The following is a 20,555-nucleotide window of genomic DNA, read 5'->3' on the forward strand; positions in this document are numbered from 1 at the left end:
TCTAAGGAGTCTGAAGGAATAACCAAAGCGCTTAACTTGCATCATCGTTAACTATTATAGCTTTTTTAATTCATTATGAGCAAATATGTATTGCAATTGTAATGGTGTAAATTATACACTGCATTCAGTACAGTAATGCCATGTAGTTAAAACTGCTAAATAAGGCATTTTTGTTACTTTTCAACAATATATATATATATATATATATATATATATATATATATATATATATATATATATATATATATATATATATATATATATACATATATATATATATATATATATATATATATATATATATATATATATATATATATATATATATATATATATATTATAGGCCAAGTATCACCAAATTATAGTATATTTGGTAGGTAGCTATTATATAACCTAGGGCATATATTCAATAAACTACCTTAAAATAATGCATGATTATAAGGTATTTAAATATTAAATTTTTAGAACCTACTTACACTTTAATATTAATCCCAAAGCTGTTTATGGGAATCCCAAAAAGATTTTTTCTTGGGACATCCACAATAGAAAAAGCGATCTGTAAAAAAAAAAATTATGACCTTTGACCTTTGCCATCAACCAGGGTAAAAGGTCAAATGACCAATAACTTCTTTTCTACTGAACTTATCACTTTTTTGTAAAGACACAAAGAAGTTCGTCTGTGCAAGAGTTACTGTTTGCCACCAAAATCAATTTCCTAAGTATAATAGCAAAAAAAGTTATGACATTTTAAATAACCAAGGTCAAGTAAAAAGGTTATAACTTTTAAAGGTCATATTTCAGGAAATAATTGATTTAAGTCAAAAAAACTTACATGTTTTTCTTCTGTCCATATGCCCAACATGTGAGCCAATTTTCATCAAAATCCGAGTCGGTGATGTCGGATTTGACCAAAAAGTGGTTCCACTTGATGTAGGATACCCCTATAGAAATATAGAAGGCTATACCTAAACAGATAGATAACAATGCTTAAATAGGTTACTTGTAAGTATAACAATAGAAGAACACAAAACAAAATTATTCTAAAAGCAACATTACGGTAATAAAAGCATAAGCACATTCAGCTGTTAAATTAAAGCTTATAAACTCCATCTTAAGAATAAACAAATTTGCCTGTAAACAAAGTCAAAATAAACAATATGTCAAAAAAATTTTAAGTAATGCATAAAATTTAGTTTATTTTTTATTTAATTATTATATGCACACACACACACACACACACACACACACACACACACACACACACACACACACACACACACACACACACATATATATATAATTCCTAACTGGTTGTCAAAAAGTTTTTCCATATTTTGTTGACAAAAAGTAAAAATCAAAATGCAAGACCGGAATTTTTTTTTTATTACTTGATAGACTGCCTGCCCCAACCAAATCCTCAGTCGATCTAGCAGCACTCCCTTGCGAGTCAGGCTATAAGATAGTCGATGTAGCAGTACTCCGTTGCGAGTCAGGCTATTTGTCAAAAAAAAGGAATAGTGTCACAAATAGTAAAAGGAATAGTTGCAAATAGTAAAATCGGAATAGTGTCGAAAATATTAAAAAGGAATAGTGTCACAAATAGTAAAAACAGAATAGTGTGGCAAATATTAAAATCGGAATAGTGTAGCAAATAGTAAAAACACAAGAGTGTCGCAAATAGTAAAAATGGAATTGTAGTCAGAGAGAATTTGCAAAAAATAGGGTCTAAAGTTTAAAACTATTTAATTGTAAAACATTTGTTGTTTTTGAAACAGTTTTTTAATTTCTATTTTTTTACTGAATAGATAAATATTATAATTTTTACACAGTTAATTTAAAAGCAATTATTTATTCGCTGAGAAGATAACAAGTAATGAAAATTTTAGGAGTTACTGGCTTTTACGAAAAATACAAATTCTTATTCTATATGAGGCATAGACACAAATGATGACATTTTTCAAGTTGAAGTATCTTTTAGAATTTCCAAGACCAACTTATCGTCCATGAATTTTTTTTGTTTGTTGAAGAAACAATGGAGAATGAGGAAGAAAGTTTTTTTTTCGTAAATCTTAAATTTTGAAAATGTTTTGAATAGTTAGTTATATTTTGTTTCTTGAATATAGTTCTAAAAGTAGAAACATTCTATTGCAAACATTAAACTAGTGATTGCAAAAGTTAAAATAAAAATTAAATTATAAAAAATTAAAATTAATAAATTATTTTACTTCTGTTCAAAGAAATTTTTTCAAAAAAAATAATTTGAGCATATTTTTAAACTTCAGGAAATATAATTGGATTTATTAAACTAAATATTTTTTGCTTCGCTTTTTATTGGGAACAATTTAAATAAAAAAATTAAATGGAAACATCAATATAAAAACCATTTGAATAAAAAACTTGATTAAACTTAAATTTTTAATAGTAAGCTAGATCAAGAAACAATAAAAAACGTGGTATCTAATGTTTTTTGCTTTGATCTTACTCGTTTGGTCTATAGATTATAGACTCGTTTGGTCTATAGATTATAGACTTGTTTGGTCTATAGATTATAGAATCGTTTGGTCAATAGATTATAGACTCGTTTGGTCTATAGATTACTGACTCGTATGGTCTATAGATTATAGACTCGTATGGTCTATAGATTATAGACTCGTATGGTCTATAGATTATAGACTCGTATGGTCTATAGATTATAGACTCGTATGGTCTATAGATTATAGACTCGTAGGTCTTTGAGGTTTTTGCACAAATATAAAGCTTTATGAAGATAATGTTTTAATTTATCAATTGGAACAATTTTATATATTTGCTTCATTTTATTCTAAATGTGTTTTATATTATTAAAGTTATAAACTGTATAAAACAGCACGAAACAGCGCCACAAAGTTGTTTTACATTAACACAAGCTCTTTATATTTTTAAAACTTTGCATTTTGTTTTATTGTTGTTTTATAGCTTTTTGCAATGACAATTAAATAATCTTTAAAAAGAACACGTGCTTTATCATCAGCATGAACATATTAAATAGTTTTCTATGACTAATTCAAGTGGTTTAAATATTGTAATGTTTGCGTTTTTACTCTTACTTTTTAAATATCATGTTAAGTAAAAAAATTACTAAAAGAAATATCTTAATACTATTAAATATGTTACTTTCTCATTACACTATAACTGCAACTCAAACTTTAAATAATAACTTAAGCTGTAAATTATAACAGTAACTTTCGCTATTTTAAACTCTGCTAAACGAGAAACTTAAAAGATAATATTTAAATATGAGATAATATGTTAAAAAAGTAACAATAATGTACAAAAGATTATCTTTTTAAACAATTTTTTTTTTCAACTTTTTGAAAATGTTTATACAACTTTTTAATTTTTTTCCTCATTTAAGTTAAGCTTAATGTTTCTTTTTCAACGCATTTCAGAAACGTTTAAATCATCAAAACATCTAAAGATTAGTAGTCAAGTTGTAAACAAAAAAGATCATTTGCGTGGTCAGCAATAGTGTTCAATCGCACGCCATTTCTTTATTGTGTAGAACTTAATTCTCGTCAGTCAAAACATCTGATTACTTTGTAAATTGATCGGACAATTTGAGGATTTAGCCAGACAATGTCCGACCATTAAATTGAGCCCTGTATATATTTTTTATTATGTCTTTGAACAAAAAAAAAAAAATTATATCAATCTTTAAATGAATGATTTAATTATTTTTTCTTTTGTTTACGTTACTGCGAAGAATTATTAGGAATCTTTTTGTATGCATATAGGCGTTTCCATTTTTAATTTTTATTACATGGGCAACAACTTTATCAAATATTTGCCTATTTAAACTGTAAATTAAATTATTAGCTATTTTGTATGAAAGCAGTTAGTCTGAAAAATAAAATAAGCTAAAAAGTTTCAAGTCTGGCCAAAAAAAGGGCAAACTTATTACTGAAAATGCTATTTGACTTACATTTTGCAGAAAACAAAATTTCAAAATTCTGACCTAAATGTTTCAACTTTAATTTCAGATTTTTACAAATCAGTAAAGAGGATTGTATTAGAAATTTTCACAAGATGTTGAGAATTTTATACGAATTAAAATAATAAAAACTTGTTTTTTAAATACTATATATTTAACTTAAGTTACATCACTTATGTTAGGGGTCGTTCATAAAGTACATATGCTTTTTTTTGACCGCCCCCCACCCCCCACATTTTGCAATACGCTTTTTTGAGTACCCTCCACCTCCCTAAGAGTACCTACGCTTTTAACCTATTTATCTAACATTTTATGATATTTTTTAAATTCAGGGTCTCTTTTCTTTCATAATTGACCCACTGCCCTACCATCTCATATACGCCATTTGCAGACCCCCTCTTCTCCACCGAGCATACATACTTTATGGATGATCCCTTACCAAGCGATTAAGCCATTTAAAAAAGAAAATTTTTAGTTAGTCAAAAATTTTACATATACTTCTTATGTTTATACATATTGCCTTATTTTCATTAGGTTAGATTTTCAATTGCTTTAAAGTATTAACATTTAAATCTTTTAAAATAATTTTGACATAAAAACTACTATCAGAGTTAAGAAGGGCGAGGGGATGCAGGCATATGCGATCATTTGTGACAGGAGGGAAGTAGGTAAAAATTGAAAAATAGAGGGTGACATACTTTATAGATAACCCCTCCTTAATTGCATTTGCAAACAATTTTTTAATTGAAATAAAAATAATAATCCAAATTAGTTTTACATTAAAACATAAGTGTTCATTTGTAAGCAACAAAAACTTTATAAAAAAGCAACAGAACTTTAGTAAATGCATGTAGTTTTATGAAAAATGCAAGTTCTTTTGTTATTTTCTTGAAATATATTCTTGTTTCAAAAAATATAATAAAATTTGACTACATTTTTATTTTCTGCTGTAGAATTGCTGATATATGTGTGCGTGTGTGTGTGTATATATATATGTGTGTGTGTGTGTGTGTGTGTGTGTATATATATGTGTGTGTGTGTATTTATATGTGTGTATATATATATATATATATATGTGTGTGTGTGTGTATGTGTGTGTGTATTTATATGTGTGTGTATATGTGTGTGTGTATAATTCATAGGGCAGCTAATTTTTTGCTTGCAATTGCAAATGCATTGTTTCCTCGCAAAACAACCCTGATAAACAAGATATTGGCTTAACCGAGGGCGAATGGAACATAGGTTATGCTAACCACAAACAATCTTTTAAACAAAAAAAAAATACTCAAAAGAGACTATGCTGTCAAAATATATTTGACAACTAAAAGAAAAAAAATATGAAATTAAACTGGTCTATTCTGAAAAGTGTGCCTGCCTATAATAACATTTCCAAAAAATTTATGTATGTTTACAAGAAAAATTTGAAATTATTACTCATTTGCATCAACAAAATTTACTAAACAATAAATCTGAATTAATATCTAAATGCAGACATGAAAATAAGTAAATAATAAAAACAAATGACCAGATTAAAACTATCCTAATTCTAAAGAATTCTTTTCATGATTGTTTAATTTTAATGTTGTTGATACAACTTCCTGTTTGCAAAATAACTACAGTTATTACATAATTAATTAATCAAATTCCCAACTTCCTGTGAAATATTTTTACTATAACTTAAATTTTTTGATGTTTAGATATTCTTCCTAATGAGCCTATTGATGGCGAAACAACTTGTTGAAGAAATTTAGATAAGAGTTTTCACTAATTTATTATTGCTCTGTTCATTAAGAACATTGAGCACTCTATTTGTAGAAATACACTAACATAATTTTTATATATGTATATGTATATATATATATATATATATATATATATATATATATATATATATATATATATATATATATATATATATATATATATATATATATATATATATATATTTATGGGTCATTCTATGCCAATTAGAACAAATTTAGGATTTCAACATGGACCTCCTCAAATTTTGATGAAACTTGGTGGCTTGGTTAACATCAATGAGAAAATTGATTCCTGAAAATTTCATCATAAAATATTGTGATTCATGAGATATAGTCATTTGAAGTTTCCAATTTTTCCAAAAACAAAAACTCAGTAGCAAAAACATGTTTTGTTCAACTTTAAAGATTTAAACAATTTTTTTTTAAAAAACAAAATTTCAAAAAAAACTGGTTTTTTTATTAGAATACAACTCCAGCTTTTAATAATTTATTGGCATTAAACTTTTTTATGCTACCTTTTATTCATAAGGGCTACCTAAATTAATCATTTGCAAATATGAAATTTGATTGATTTTTGATGGGTCAATATTCAAATCAGCAATTTAAGAAGGGAAAAGATATTTTTTATACTCTCTCTATATAGTAGGTTTCCTAATTTTTAGAAATTTGCTGATAAGATACAGTTCATTTAGAAATTATTAACTCCTGAAAACGGTTTTCGGTAAAACTTAAAAAGTTGAGCCTTCATTTTGAACCACTAGCAATTTATGATCAACATTAATTTTAATAACTTTTATTTAGACTGATTTAATAAACTTTATTACGGTGATTTCAGAACAAAAAAAAAAGCAAAAAAAAAAAAGTAGGTACTCATGCCCCCATGAGTTACAAAACCAGAACAATCAAATTTCCATAAAATGCCTTAAAAACAATAAAACCAAAGTTGCATCAATGCACTTAGTTTGTATTATATATTGCAATAATAATAATAAAAAAATTACAAAACCATTTCCAAAATCAGTAATAAAAATATATATTATGGTAATCCTGAATTAAAATCAGTTTTTAAAAAGCCTTAATCTCCTACCCCTGTACATTTACTTTTTAGCAATATTTTTGCCAGAATTTTTATCTTGAAAGCACTTCTCTTAACTAATTTTATTAATTGCTTATTGAAGGAATTAGATAAAATATATGAGAATTATATAATAAATAAGAATGAAAGCCTATATATATTTTTCCTGTATGCTATCATATAAAACTATGATAGCGTACAGGTGACCATTAAAGTTGTACAGTCACCTGTATGCAATCATAGTGTTGCAGAAATAGATATGTACCATTTTACCTGAACTAGACCCCCCTTCTTCAATACCAGCTTCACCTGTACACGCTGTTGCATGTAAACCACAAGCTTGAATATTACTTAAAATGCTGGTTGATGAAAAGAAAGGAAGATATTGATTTTGCTGCAAAAGTACTGTAGAACGTGTACCAAGAAATAGAGATGAACACTGAGGCCGCCTAGTAGAAGTATGTTGCTAAAAATAAATATTTATAATTTACATTTAAAAACTTAAATGATTATAAATAAATAAATGTATATACAGTTGCCCTAGTATATTAGGATGCACATATTTTTCATAAAACTGTTAGTTGTTAATGATAAGCAACTGATTAGTTTAAGATTACATTTACAATTAGAAAAGAGTTATCCTAAGACAATTAGACTAAATAGATTACAATAGATTATATATAACTAAAAGTAAAATAATAAAAAAAAAATTAATACAAATATCAGCATTTAAAGTGGAAATTCAAAATTGAATATTTTCACTACTGCTAACAAACAAACAGAAAAATAACTAACATATTTTGACATTTTTTCTACTGCTGATGAAATCCTAGTTACCCAAATACATTAATGAAAATTCTATACAATTTTTAAGTTAAAATAGCAATCAGGGCTAATATTTGATTAAGACTGGTTGGTTACTATGCAAAAACTTTAAATATTATTAATTTGTTAATTTATAAATCCTGAGAAATTGCTAAAGTAATTTAAAAAAATACAAAGGTTTTTGAAGGATAGATACAGCAAATGATGCTTCTTTTCTAAATGACAAGTCAAGCAAAAGCAAGTTTGGTTAACGGAACTAGAGAAGAAAGAAGGAACTAGATGTCGCTGCTTGTTTGAGCAGCGACAATAGTATTTGTAGGAAAGATAACCTTGCAACCATTGGAATATGTATGCAGTAAAACAACTGGCTTAAGACCCCATCCCCCCTTGCATATGTACACATTGATTACAACTTCAACCCCCCCCCCCCCTTCCCCAATGCATAAGTTAAAACAAAAACTTTTAGTTAATTCAACATTTCTGCTACATAATATAATATTTAAACTTGTGAAACTTGATGTGTTTGTTAAAAAAAAAATATTTAAGTTTTACGGAAGATTAAGAACAAGAGATCAAACCAGGTTGTATTCGCTGACATTAGCACCCTCCTGTACCTATTTGTACATTTTTGGATAACAAAAAAACAATATTTGTTGTAAAAAGCATAAAAAAACAACAACAAAGTCCCCAAATTTTAATTTAGGCAAATACGGTCGATGCTGTCAAAAGCAGTCTAGAATAGCCCCTGTTTATGGAAGACAGTTTGGCAGAAATATGTCTTACCATATATACAATAATATTTTGAACTATCAAAAAGTGAAAAAACATCTTTAGAGAACCAAATATAACAACAGTACTCTATACATATACATATAAATATAGTACTCTAAACAGGACAAATAAGAGATTTAAAGAGGTAGAGAATGAAATTGGAAATTAGAAAATAAGCACAATAAAGAGAGACAACTTTAGAAGATGCTATTTTTGCAATCATTTGCATATATGCTTTCCATGAAAGGTGTTTAGCGAATAGTAATTTAAGAAGACGTAAAATAGAGAACACAGTAAGGGTATTTTCATTTATCATAACAGGAATGTCAACAGTTGTGCAATAGTTATTTGAAGTAAAAAAATGAGTTTAGATGGATAAAGTTAATAAATTTAATAAGCCACTACAAGACCCAAGCTGTTACAGAGAAGAGATTCAAGGTCAGTTATAAAAGATCAAAAAAGTGATAAACCTTTGTAAAAACAAGAGTATATGGTTGTGTAAATTCTGCAAATACTTTAGATAAAAGATTATCAGGAAGATCATTAATAAAGATGAGAAATAATACAGAACTAAAGGTAGAATATTGTGGTACTCCAGAAGTTAGTTGAAAAAAGAAGAGTATTGATCTATTTAATACTGCTGTTAGAAAAGCATGATGTAATAACCTCTTAAATTTTAACTGATACACCATACCAAGCAATGTTATGGAAAAGACCAGCATGGCAGACTTAAACAAAAGTTAACCTTTATTTGATAGGAGCAGTAGCTTTCTGTTATACTAGTTAACAAAATAGCTATAAAGCATGAGATTGCAAAAAATGAGAAACGGAAACCACTATAAAAAAAACAAACTAATAATAATATTTTAATCAAGTAATAGCAATGGTTCTTAAAAAACATTAAAAATAAAAAATTCAAGTCAAAATTTGTTAAAACATCATAGAAACAAGGGGTCTTTCATAACGTATGTACTTAGCTATGTGGAAGGGGATTACCCAAAAACATTCAGATGCATACAAGTGCAACCGTATGTTTGCACTTGTATGAAACCGTACATGTGTTAAATACAGCGAGTATGTAGGCAATTTCATTCCTAAAACTTGATTTAAAAGAAAAACAAACAAACAAACATTTTTGGTTGAGGAAAGTGTTAAGAAGTATTACAACTACAAATCTTTCTAAACAATTAAAACTAAAATGTTCTAACAAACGAAATTCCATTCCCAATAAACAAGCATAAAAACTTTACACCAAAAATTTGACAAAACTAAATGGCTGCACTTTAGCCATTTTCCTGGTGAAAAATATTATACTTCAGTTTTTTTTTTAAAAAAACATGTCAAAAAATACGACAAAATAATGCTTTTATAACAAGCAATTTGTAGTTGCAGAAAAAAGAGTAAAGCTTTTGTGATGCCATCAACTTTAAAACTTATATTCAAGAGTGTCTTCAAAAGTGACTTTTGCCATTTATTCGATTGCATGACATATTTTATTTTGGTTGAACTACATGAAAAACTTTGTTGTATTAAAGTAGTTGTATAAACAAGAAAGGTTAATTTTATACCCAAATAAACTCAAGCAACCATATTGCCTACAATCTCACCGCATGTAAAAAATATTGAGGTATTGGGAATAGAGATTAGCATAAAACAGAAAAGACTATTAATTCAGTACAGAATTTGGTGTCAGGTCGGGTGTATGATTACCATGATCACCCTGTGACTGGCAACACGTAATCCAGCCTGTTCCACTTCCTGCTGTTATGTAGGTTTTGCTTTTTAAGCAAAGGTTAAAAGTAGTGCACTTTTTGTTATCAATACTATCTAATATCTGTCAACTACATAAAATAGGATAATCTGGGGCACTTAAATGAGTAAAGGCTAGAGATAATGTTTTGATAAAAATACTTATAATAGGCAAATGTTAACTGAAACCAGCTAGTGTATTGTAGAAAATCTCTGGTATGAGACTTAAGGAGCAAAATAATTGTGTTGATCAGCCTCACATATATTCTTCATCTGTTATGCTGGCATAGATGTAAACCTGCATTAAATTGTTTCTTGCCAAGGATGATGAATTCTGGATCTTCTTGATGCTATTTATAAATTTTTACTTGCGCTTTCTTGATAGTGGTTATGCAGCTTTTCCTGCACAGCAATAGAACTCAGTGGAATGGTTCTGAGGCCAGCTGTTAGTAAAGTTTCCCAAACAATGTGGTAGCTCTCAGAGGTTGATTTTGTCAACAGCTGTACAATATCAAAGTATTAACAGATCCATGTTGTGCATAGATGGTGCCACTGTTAGTGCTTTTTATGTGCATTGCTGATGCACATCAAAACTTGGGATTATTTAGCAGGACTGAGACAACTGCATACTCTATTGCTAAGGATGTCATACTCAATTAATAAGTAAATTTCTTTTAAACTTAAGCCATGCTTAAAAAAGTAAAAAAAAATAGTAAATTTAAGAACCATCAGCACCACCTAACTGTTTCAGTATATCTTTTACAAATATTTGTGGCCTTCAGAGTAAGTAAACTTACATGCTCTTTGTGAGACTCCTCTAAATTAGGATGTTTCTTCTTCAGTTCTCAGCATTGAGGGCTATTGTTCTTTGATTTGCAAAGACTCTATTAGACACAGAATTGGCTTGGCGGTATGCTTACTCGAAGATTCTCCTATTTGTTAAGAAATCAGATTTAAATCCTCTAAGCTTTCTTTTATGTATTTCTGGTTTGCACCTTTTCACTCCAATCACTGTTCTCTTTATTGTTTATTTTTCTCCTTGCACCCTTTTAGATGTAATTTCTGAGCAAAATTAACCAAGCCCTTTCTCTTTATCCCTTTGCCAATATTGATATTATTGGTGACTTAAATGCTCATCCCATTGATTGGCTTATTTCTAACACCACTGACCCTGTTGGCATTAAATTCCATAACTTTGTATTCTTAAATCCTTTACTCATATAGTGACTTAATTTCCAGAATACCTTAACCACATACATAGCTTGTGTTCAGTTTCTCCATGTTCTCCTTTAGGGGGTTTCGACTATACAGTGATCTCTATATATTTTTATCTCATACTTCTTCTTCGGACTCAACCTTTAATCGCAATATTAATTACTACCCTGGCTAGGAGTCGTTTTGTGGCTTTTGTTGTGACAGTCCTTGGGGTAATATCTTTTCTCTTTACGCTGAAAAATGTGTATCTTACCTAACTTCCTGAATCCAGGGAGGTGTGGAACCATTTACTTTTTCGTGTCAGTTTTAAGTCAAGCCATATTCTACTCTATAATTTTCTCCTACTTGTGCAGCTGCTTTATCTAATCTTATTTTTCTTTTTTTTTAAATAAACAACTTTCTTTAGAAGGCTATTTTATTAATGCAATAAATCAGTGTAAAAAGGTGCTGTTTATTGTTAAGCTCCATTATTCCCAGTTTTAATTTTGTATGCTATCTCAGTTTTAATTTTGTATATTATCTGTATATGCCTCTTCATGTTCTAAAAACTTTTATTTGTCAAGTTTATATTCTTGCACTTTCGTTCTTTGAAATTCTCTTCCGTCTTCATGTTTTACTGACTAATACAACAGTTGTGAAAGTGATAAGAGTTGTCTGAGTCACCAAGTCAATCATATGAGCAAATAACTATATAATAAAAATAAATTTAGCTTCAGATAAACTTTCAGTTCACTGAAAAAGCAGGTCAACTACTCTTTTTAAAATAGAGGACAGCAATTAATGATAAAATGTCCTTAATTACAGTTATGTTAGACTTAAAGAGAGCATTCTAAAAATCAATAAAGTAAAAATTTGTGCTAAAAAGTAGGAGGCATATTACTCTGATGGATTTTAAGTATAGGAAGGACTCAAAAAGTAAAAATTAACTATTAGTTATTATTTGAACTACCTTGTAAATCAGTTATGCCCAGTGATCAGTACTGATTATGATAAGACACATAAACAGTACTTTAAGTGATACTAGATATGAAAACATAGACCTCTTTACAGATCAATCAATATATTTTCATTTTAATATTTGAATATATATATATATATATATATATATATATATATATATATATATATATATATATATATATATATATATATATATATATATATATGTTTGTATATATATGTTTGTATATATATGTTTGTATATATATATGTTTGTATATATATGTTTGTATATATATATATATATATATATATATATATATATATATATATATATATATATATATATATATATATATATATATATATATATATATATATATATATACATATGTATATTAGGGATATGACTTTTTAATTTTTTTTCAAATAAAATGTTTCCTGTATCATAAATCGATGAACTTTTACCTAAAATCATGAAAAAAGGCCCAAATAGCTTTCTGCAACAAAAAAAGGTCACCCCCAAAATAAAAATTTGATTTACCATTTTTATACATTCATTTTTGACCGATGTTTTAATCTTAAGCTTAATTCTCAGCTTAATTCTATTTATTTCATTATTTTGTTATGAATTTATAAATATAACGCCACACGTTACCATGGCAACGAAACGGCCGTGTGCCGGCAAATACTTGGAATTGTTATGTAATGACGTCATTGTGTTACCACGGTGATATAGACGACTGTAACAGACTGTAGAAGATTATAGAACTTAGTAGAACATTCTGGAAGCTCTAAATAATTATATAAGCGAGCTGCTGTCAGAGCTCAGTGTTGATAATGTGAATAGTTCTATGAAGTACTCTGCGTGTAACTGAGCTAATAAGGAACTACTGTAGCGAACTAAAGACGCTGTAAGTGTACGAAGTATAAGTAGTTGTAGCATTATCGTTAGGATACGGACTGGATTATCGAACTGTTATCAACATTGACTGGATTATCGAACTATAATTGGATTACTATACAGTTAAAGTATTTTATTAATTAAACGACTTTATTAAACGGATATTTACGCTCAGCTATCCGTAAAGTCGTAACAATATTATATGATGTCTCACAAGAAAAGTCATACCACAGTAATAAAGAACAAGAAGACTTGGACTAAAAATTTGGTGAGATTTCAAGAGTCACACAGAAGAAGAGGAAGCGTGGCTGTAGAACAACATTCACTCGATGAAAAATCCAGAATACCACTTCAATTGCAGATCGTAGGAAGATACCAGTTTCTCGGAGCATATGTTAAAGGAAGAAAAGAACGAATAGACCAAATTTCTAAGGAAATTACAAAATTGTGGGACAATAAACTGAATTTTCCACGTGTGTCTGATCAAGTGATAAGAGCAAAGCTTATGAAGGTGCTGAAGGTCTATGATGAATGTGTCAAGCGTGGAAAATATGATGTTCTCAATGCATTATTTGACATCACGAAAGTGAATGGCCAGTGGTTATCCTCGGAAGATAAACATCTATACCACCTACAAAAAGAAAGTAAAGGACAGGTGGGGTACTCAACAGGACAAGTGGCAAGTAAAGAAACCATTCACCCTTCCAAGAGAAGGAAAGTCCAGTCTGAAACAGCAATACCTTCCACATCACAAGTCCTGTCTACCACAGACAGTGGTACTGAATCTGAAAACTGCAAAAGTAAGAGTGAAGATGATGAAGACGACGACGGTGATAAAGACGATGATGAGGACACTCAGAAAAAAACTAGAAAGCACTACAAAAGTAAATTTGCTGTAAGTATGGTTACATCAAGTGGAGTTTCCACAAAGAAAACTGCTAAAATATGCAATGTAATATCACAACAAGGTATTGATATTCCAACTCCAAGTCAATCAGCAATTTACAAGTCCATATTCATAGAGGCAGGAAAATTAAAAAAAGAAATGATACAACAACTTAAAATGGAACAGTGGTCCTTACACTTTGACGGCAAACGAAAAGATGATAAGGAATATCAGGTAGTTGTACTTCAGAATGAAAGAACTGACGTGAAACTTGATGCACTGCGTTTAAAAGATGGCAAAGCTGAAACTGTTGCTGAAAAAATTGCCAAACTTATTGATGAATACAATTTGTGGAATTCAATTAAGATGATCATTACTGATACAACAAACGTCAATACTGGGAAGAGAAATGGAGTTGTTGTGAAGTTGCAACGTATGTTTAAATTAAAGGGTGTCACAATACCACAATTTATCGGTTGTCAGCATCACGTACTAGACAGGATTCTCCGTCTGGTGATGGACGAAGAACTTGGGGGTGATACCATATCTCCAAACATTGAATACCCATTTGTGTCTGAACTGTTGAATAAGTATGATGAACTGAAGGATAAGTTTGTGAATGGAACTGTAGAAATTCTTGATAAATCAGGGTGGAGAGACGATATGAAGTTTTTGTACCATTTAACAAGAGTGTTTAGGTTCTATGAAGAACAAAGAAACTTCCCTCTGATTCACTTTCAGAACATTCCTAATATGAGCAATGCCAGATGGAACTCAAGAGCCATTCTCGCCATTCTGGCGTTCATTCTTATGCCTGAAGCGAGAAAGAATTTGGAGAAGGTTTGCAGGTTCATTTCATATGAGTGGGCAGAACATTGGTTTAGTAGTCAAAAGTACAATGACAATGACTTCAAGAATTTATCTGATGTATTGAAGCCTTACAAAAAGGAATTGCAGTCATTCAAAAATCACTGGAAGAAAGAGCCATCCGTCATCGACATACCACGAAGTAATCAGATAGCTGAACGTGCAATCAAGGTGATGCAAGACCTGTATGCTTCCTGCAGAAAGAAAGACAAACTGCAACTTCGATTCATTCTAAGTAATAAGCGCTAGACTCTTTATGAGACGTGAGCATCATGTGACCCATGTACTAAACACAGTAGGCCTATAGACACAGACAGTTATGTATATTGTTGTACTAGACGCTTTGATACTGTTAATTTTGTAATACTTGTATAATTATATATCACATAATGTTTTTTGTTATATCACAGTACATGTTGCATAAATAAATAAAATAACAACAGGAGTATGACTCTTACAACATCTTCAGCCTTTAATATTCATTTACTGTACAAAAGTGTACCTATTGAAAATTCGATTTTTTGGTTTTGGGGTGACCTTTTTTCAAAATATGTCAAAATGAAACATCTATTCGTTCTTTTTACATAAAAGTTCATTGAATTACGATACAGGCCTAGTAGGTTGCAAAAAAGTCATATCCCTAATGTATATATATACACACACACAAAACAAATACAAACAGTTATAAACTGACGAGGCGTAATGACCTAAAATAGTATAAAGCAATTATTGTAAGTTAATAGTAATAATAAAATTATTAATATAACAGTAATAATAATAATAAGAATACTAATACTGTAAAATCTTGATTATAATACGCACTCGAGTATAATACGCACACACATTTTTTCGGAATAAAATGTGAAAAAAAAGTGCGTATTATAATCAAGATTTTACGGTACTAATAATAGCAATAGTAATAACAAAAATAATTATAATTATAATACAACCCTCAGAATTATGAAAAATGACCTCAATCTTTTAGAGGTCAACATCAGGTCGCAAAAATTATTTGATACAAAGGTCTTCCCATAAAACATAGAAACGAGGTTGGCAAATCTTTGCTGACCTCAAACACTTTTAAGTCAGCATTGCCGAACCTAATTCCGAGGGTAGATAATAACAGTAATAATTTACCACAATAACACTAATAAAAACAATAATGTTAATTATAAAGATAATAATACCTAAATAATAACAGTAAGGGCATAGGGGTGGTCATTTAGGGAAGTGCTATAAACAAGAAGCTATACCTAAATTTATACATTTAGTCACTCTCAAACACAAAATCACACACAAAGAAAGGCACATATACAAGCCTTCCCAGAAAGCATGGGCAGTCGCAAGTATTGTTTGCCCACATTTAAAGTAACTTTATTAGACATCATGACTACGCAAAATAAGCAAAATAAAGTTATAAGAAACTACAGAGAATAAAACAGCAATACTCGAAAAAAGGAAAGGAATACTAAACAAAATAGAAAATCTAAATAAAATAAACTAAAAAAAGTGAAAATTAGAAAAAGGAAAATTTTGTCAAAAAAATAATATACCTAAATACATTACTTTTGTTTTGTTTTTTGGAGGTGAGGGAGGGGGAGGAGGAGGGGGGAGAGGGCGGCATTTATTATTTTCCATTAACAAAATTGATACAACTTAAGGAAAAAAGCAGATAAAAATATAACATTTTCTGATATAAAATCTATTCGCGACTTTTGTAAGTCAGTATATTAAGGAAATACTTTATTATTTGCGCTAGAAATACAAACAATTTTTAAATTTGTTTTTAAAATGTTTTTGGTGAACTTAACTGTTTTTATCAATGCACAGGAAAGCCAGAAAACTAATTGCTATTTATTTGTAAAACTTAGTTTTTATTTTTTAACAAGTTTTTTAAATTTAGTTTTTTAGTTGTTTTCACTACCCCTATTGAAATAGTCTGCACTTTCGTTGGATTTTCCAAATTGTGCATTTAAGCCTGAAAGTTTTTTTCCTGATGAACTATTGCTCTTAAAGATGCTTCAAAAGCAGTTAATTTACTGAACTTTTTCAACAAAATTTTTAGGAGCCCAGTCTGTTTGACAAGCGCTTTCGTGCTCTTGCAGTTTTGCGTTTGCCCACACATGTTTTTAAATTGCAACAAATCTTTTTTTTAAATCCAATTCTAATTAAAGAGGTACAAAAAACAAATATTTTTTAAAATCACACACGTCAGACAAATAATTACTGTCCGGTCAGCGCTTTTTCGTACGCTGGCAGTAAATTTCATACGGAGAAGACTGGGAGCTATTTAAAACTTTTTTTCTAAGTTTTTAAATACATTTTTTTAAACAGAGCAATCATTTATTTCATTATCTCTCTTGTAATCCGTATTAACGAAATTGAGCAATTAACGAAATTGAGCAAACAGGTATCAAATATGGCAATTACATTTATAAAAGAAACGAGACTATTTTTATTTGTTTATTTCTTCTGTCATAATAAATTTTTTAGAAAAATACTAAATAAATTACAAAAGTATAGAGAAATAACGTCATTTATTTACATTTTTTATTAAGCCATATAATTAAGAAACTAATTTGCTATGTGCGTATAGCAAATTAGATCTAGCGTTTTAAACATTTTTAAAAGCGAAAAGACATTTCTCATAGTTCTATAGAACTATGAGACTATAACTTGATAACTAAATAACTATAATTATAACTTGATAATTAAATACATTAATTAGGTCATTAAGTCAAAAATTAATGTACGAAAAAAAAATGAAAAAAATTTCTCATATTTTCTATAGAATTGTGAGAAATTTCGTTAATTATTTTTCTTATGTTTATTCGCTTTCACATCTTTTCACTTTTAAAAACGTTAATAACGCTTGATCTAGTGCACATAGCAAATTAGTTTCTTAATTATATAGTTTAATAAAAAATGTGAACAAATTGCAATTCAAAACTTTTAATTGTTGCTAAATTGTTATAAAATATATGTAAAAAAAAAGTTGTATTAAAAATTTTATATAAAAATTTTTTTTTTTCAATTTATCTTTTTTTAATTATTAAACTTTTTAAGTTTATTTCGTTAAAATTTGCTATTAAATTACAATTTTGTCTCTTTTTTTTAGTATAGATTTTTCTCAGTAAATAATTTAAGCATTTTGCCGCAAATTATTGAAATGCTTTAAAAGTTAAAAAATGCAAACTGTTGCGGACAGTGTGTATAAAAAAAATTGCTTTAAATGTGGACAAACAAAGTGCAAGACCACGCTCGCTTCCTGGGAAGGCTTAATATATAAACAGACACACATACACATATATATTAAATATTATGTATTAAATAAACGCATATAAATAAGTAAATATATTATATGTAAACATACATATTTTTATACGCACAGAGATATACACACACAATGCATGCATGCATATTAATATACAAACAGGTTCATACATGCATACAAATATGAAAAAAAGAACTAAATGAATAGGTTTAAAAATAGGGGAAAAATAAAAACTGTTATAATTTAAAAAAAATGGTCAAAATTATTTTAAAATATAGGATAGTGATAATGATGTGCTAAAACTTTATTTCAATATCAATGAATGCTTGATTTGTACAGTTCTTTTTGCTGAAGCTGAATTGAAGGCTATTAGATTAATTTAAAAAGTTTTCTAGTCTGTTAAAAAGGAATCTTTCAATTAGTTTGCCAATATTTAAAATTGAAGAAAAAAGAGGATAGTTACAATGATCAAGTTTGGATCCATTTTTGAAAATAGGCACAACTTCAGCAGCTTTAAATAAATCAGGAAAAAAGAATTTGAGCATTTTATTTGTTTATTAAAATACTCAAAGAATAGCTTAATTCTTTTGATAAGATAAATATTTGTCTAGGAATGCTATTTGGTCCAGTGCTTTTGCTAGGGTTCATATTGGATATATAATTATTTATTTCTAGGGGTGTAACAGGAGTTATATAGAAGGAGTTAGGACTTTGGTTTTTAAGGTAGTGCTCAAAGTTATGTCTGGGAGAAATGATTGTTTTGGAAAGGTTTTCTGCAATTGTGGAAAAAATCACACATTGGTCTGCATTAAAGGTAAGAAAAATGAAGAATAGATTATAATACTAAATAATAACTTGGATTTATTTAGAGCTTAGTTGAGTGAAAATGGTTTGAAACTGAATGCAAGTAAATAAGATTGTTATTTGCAAGTAAAATCTAATTATCTAAAGAAAATACTCAAGTATTACTGAAAAAAAAATATAAATATGCAATACTATTATATAAAATAAAATGGCATTAATACATGATACTTTTCAACTACAACTTGTCTATCTTTCAAGGATTACATATAAAAACAGTGAGAACACATTTATTTTACAAGATATGTAAATAATCATTAAACAGTTCAGAACATTTAAAGTGGACAAAATGTACCAAATAAAATTAAATTATTTAAAAGATAAAAAAATTCAGGAATCAAGTTGTGAATTATATAAAAAAAAAAGGACGTGAAAGAAAAAGTTTTAAATAGCAATCTTTAATGATTAGCAACTTTTAGTGATTTTAAATAGTAAACTAGCTAATCATAAAAAATATAAAATATGGTACTTATAAAATCGAAGACATCGTTTGCTCTTTGATATTACTACTTTTTTGATTATTGTTTTTGGTAAAGTATAAATTTATTAGTGAACTTTCTGCAACAAATATCTCAATTAGTTGCAGTTACAATTGCAAAAAATTTCATGTGAATTCTAAACATTATAAATTGTTTTATAATAAAAGAGGAAATTTTTTAAATCTTCCATGGTACGTCGGTTAAAATAAAAAGTTTAGAAAAAATTGAAAACTATTTTGAATCAATGCTTTTCATTTAAAGTAGCAATCATATTATAGACTGAATTATTAACAATATATTTAAGCATACTTTTCTACAAAGTGTTTTATTTCCATTAGATTTACATGCATTTGACAGCCGAGATTGTTTCATAAATGTAGAACTTCTACTTGAACATCGGCCATAAGCACGTGAGAAAAAGTATCCAGCAGCCATGTTAAGTTTTGTACTTTCGTTAGGGTAGGTTTTAAAGATATTAGAGATACCGGTATTTAATAAGCACTATCCTGTTTTTTGATATTTTGATAAGCACTACCCTTAGGAGCGGACGCCTGATTACCACGTCAAAAAGACAGGTGAGTCACACCATTTTATAAGTAACTTAATTACGCCCGCTATGCAATAAATGAATAAAAAAACTAAGGAGAGTTAGGTTTGCCAGATTCTATTTGTCAGCCCGGGACATTATAACGGAGGACGAAAGCCCGAAAAAATTTTTGTCTACGAGACTATGAATTTATTTAATATACTACTACTTTTCCTTCTTCATTACCGTAATTAACTCTGACTTGAGAATACAATGGGCGCTAAACCCAAAAAATTTGTCTTGAAGCCGGTCGTTCAACTTCTTGCGTAAGTCATTAATAATATTATACAGCTCGTAAAAAGACTTATCTCTTTCCAGAACAAGAACAGTTTTTTCAAAGACACAAAAAAGGTTTTGGATGAAAAATAAATAAACTTCGGTGACTTTCAGT

The 20,555-nt window shown here is 28.6% G+C and overlaps 1 protein-coding gene across 1 annotated transcript in view; it reads right to left on the bottom strand.

Annotated features, from left to right (window-relative positions):
• Positions 1-20,218, bottom strand: part of LOC100211968 (mitochondrial inner membrane protein OXA1L) — a 44,226-nt gene extending 24,008 nt beyond the window's left edge. The window contains exons 1-2 of the mRNA XM_065816447.1: positions 19,888-20,218; positions 7,082-7,274 (exon numbers count right to left, since the gene is read on the bottom strand). Of these exons, the coding sequence (XP_065672519.1) occupies positions 7,082-7,274; positions 19,888-20,013 (319 nt within the window). The 5' untranslated portion in view covers positions 20,014-20,218. The remainder of the gene's footprint in view (positions 1-7,081; positions 7,275-19,887) is intronic.
• Between the last annotated feature and the right edge of the window lie 337 nt (positions 20,219-20,555).

Source organism: Hydra vulgaris, chromosome 13 (genome assembly GCF_038396675.1).
Source record: "Hydra vulgaris chromosome 13, alternate assembly HydraT2T_AEP".
Lineage (NCBI taxonomy): Eukaryota > Metazoa > Cnidaria > Hydrozoa > Anthoathecata > Hydridae > Hydra > Hydra vulgaris.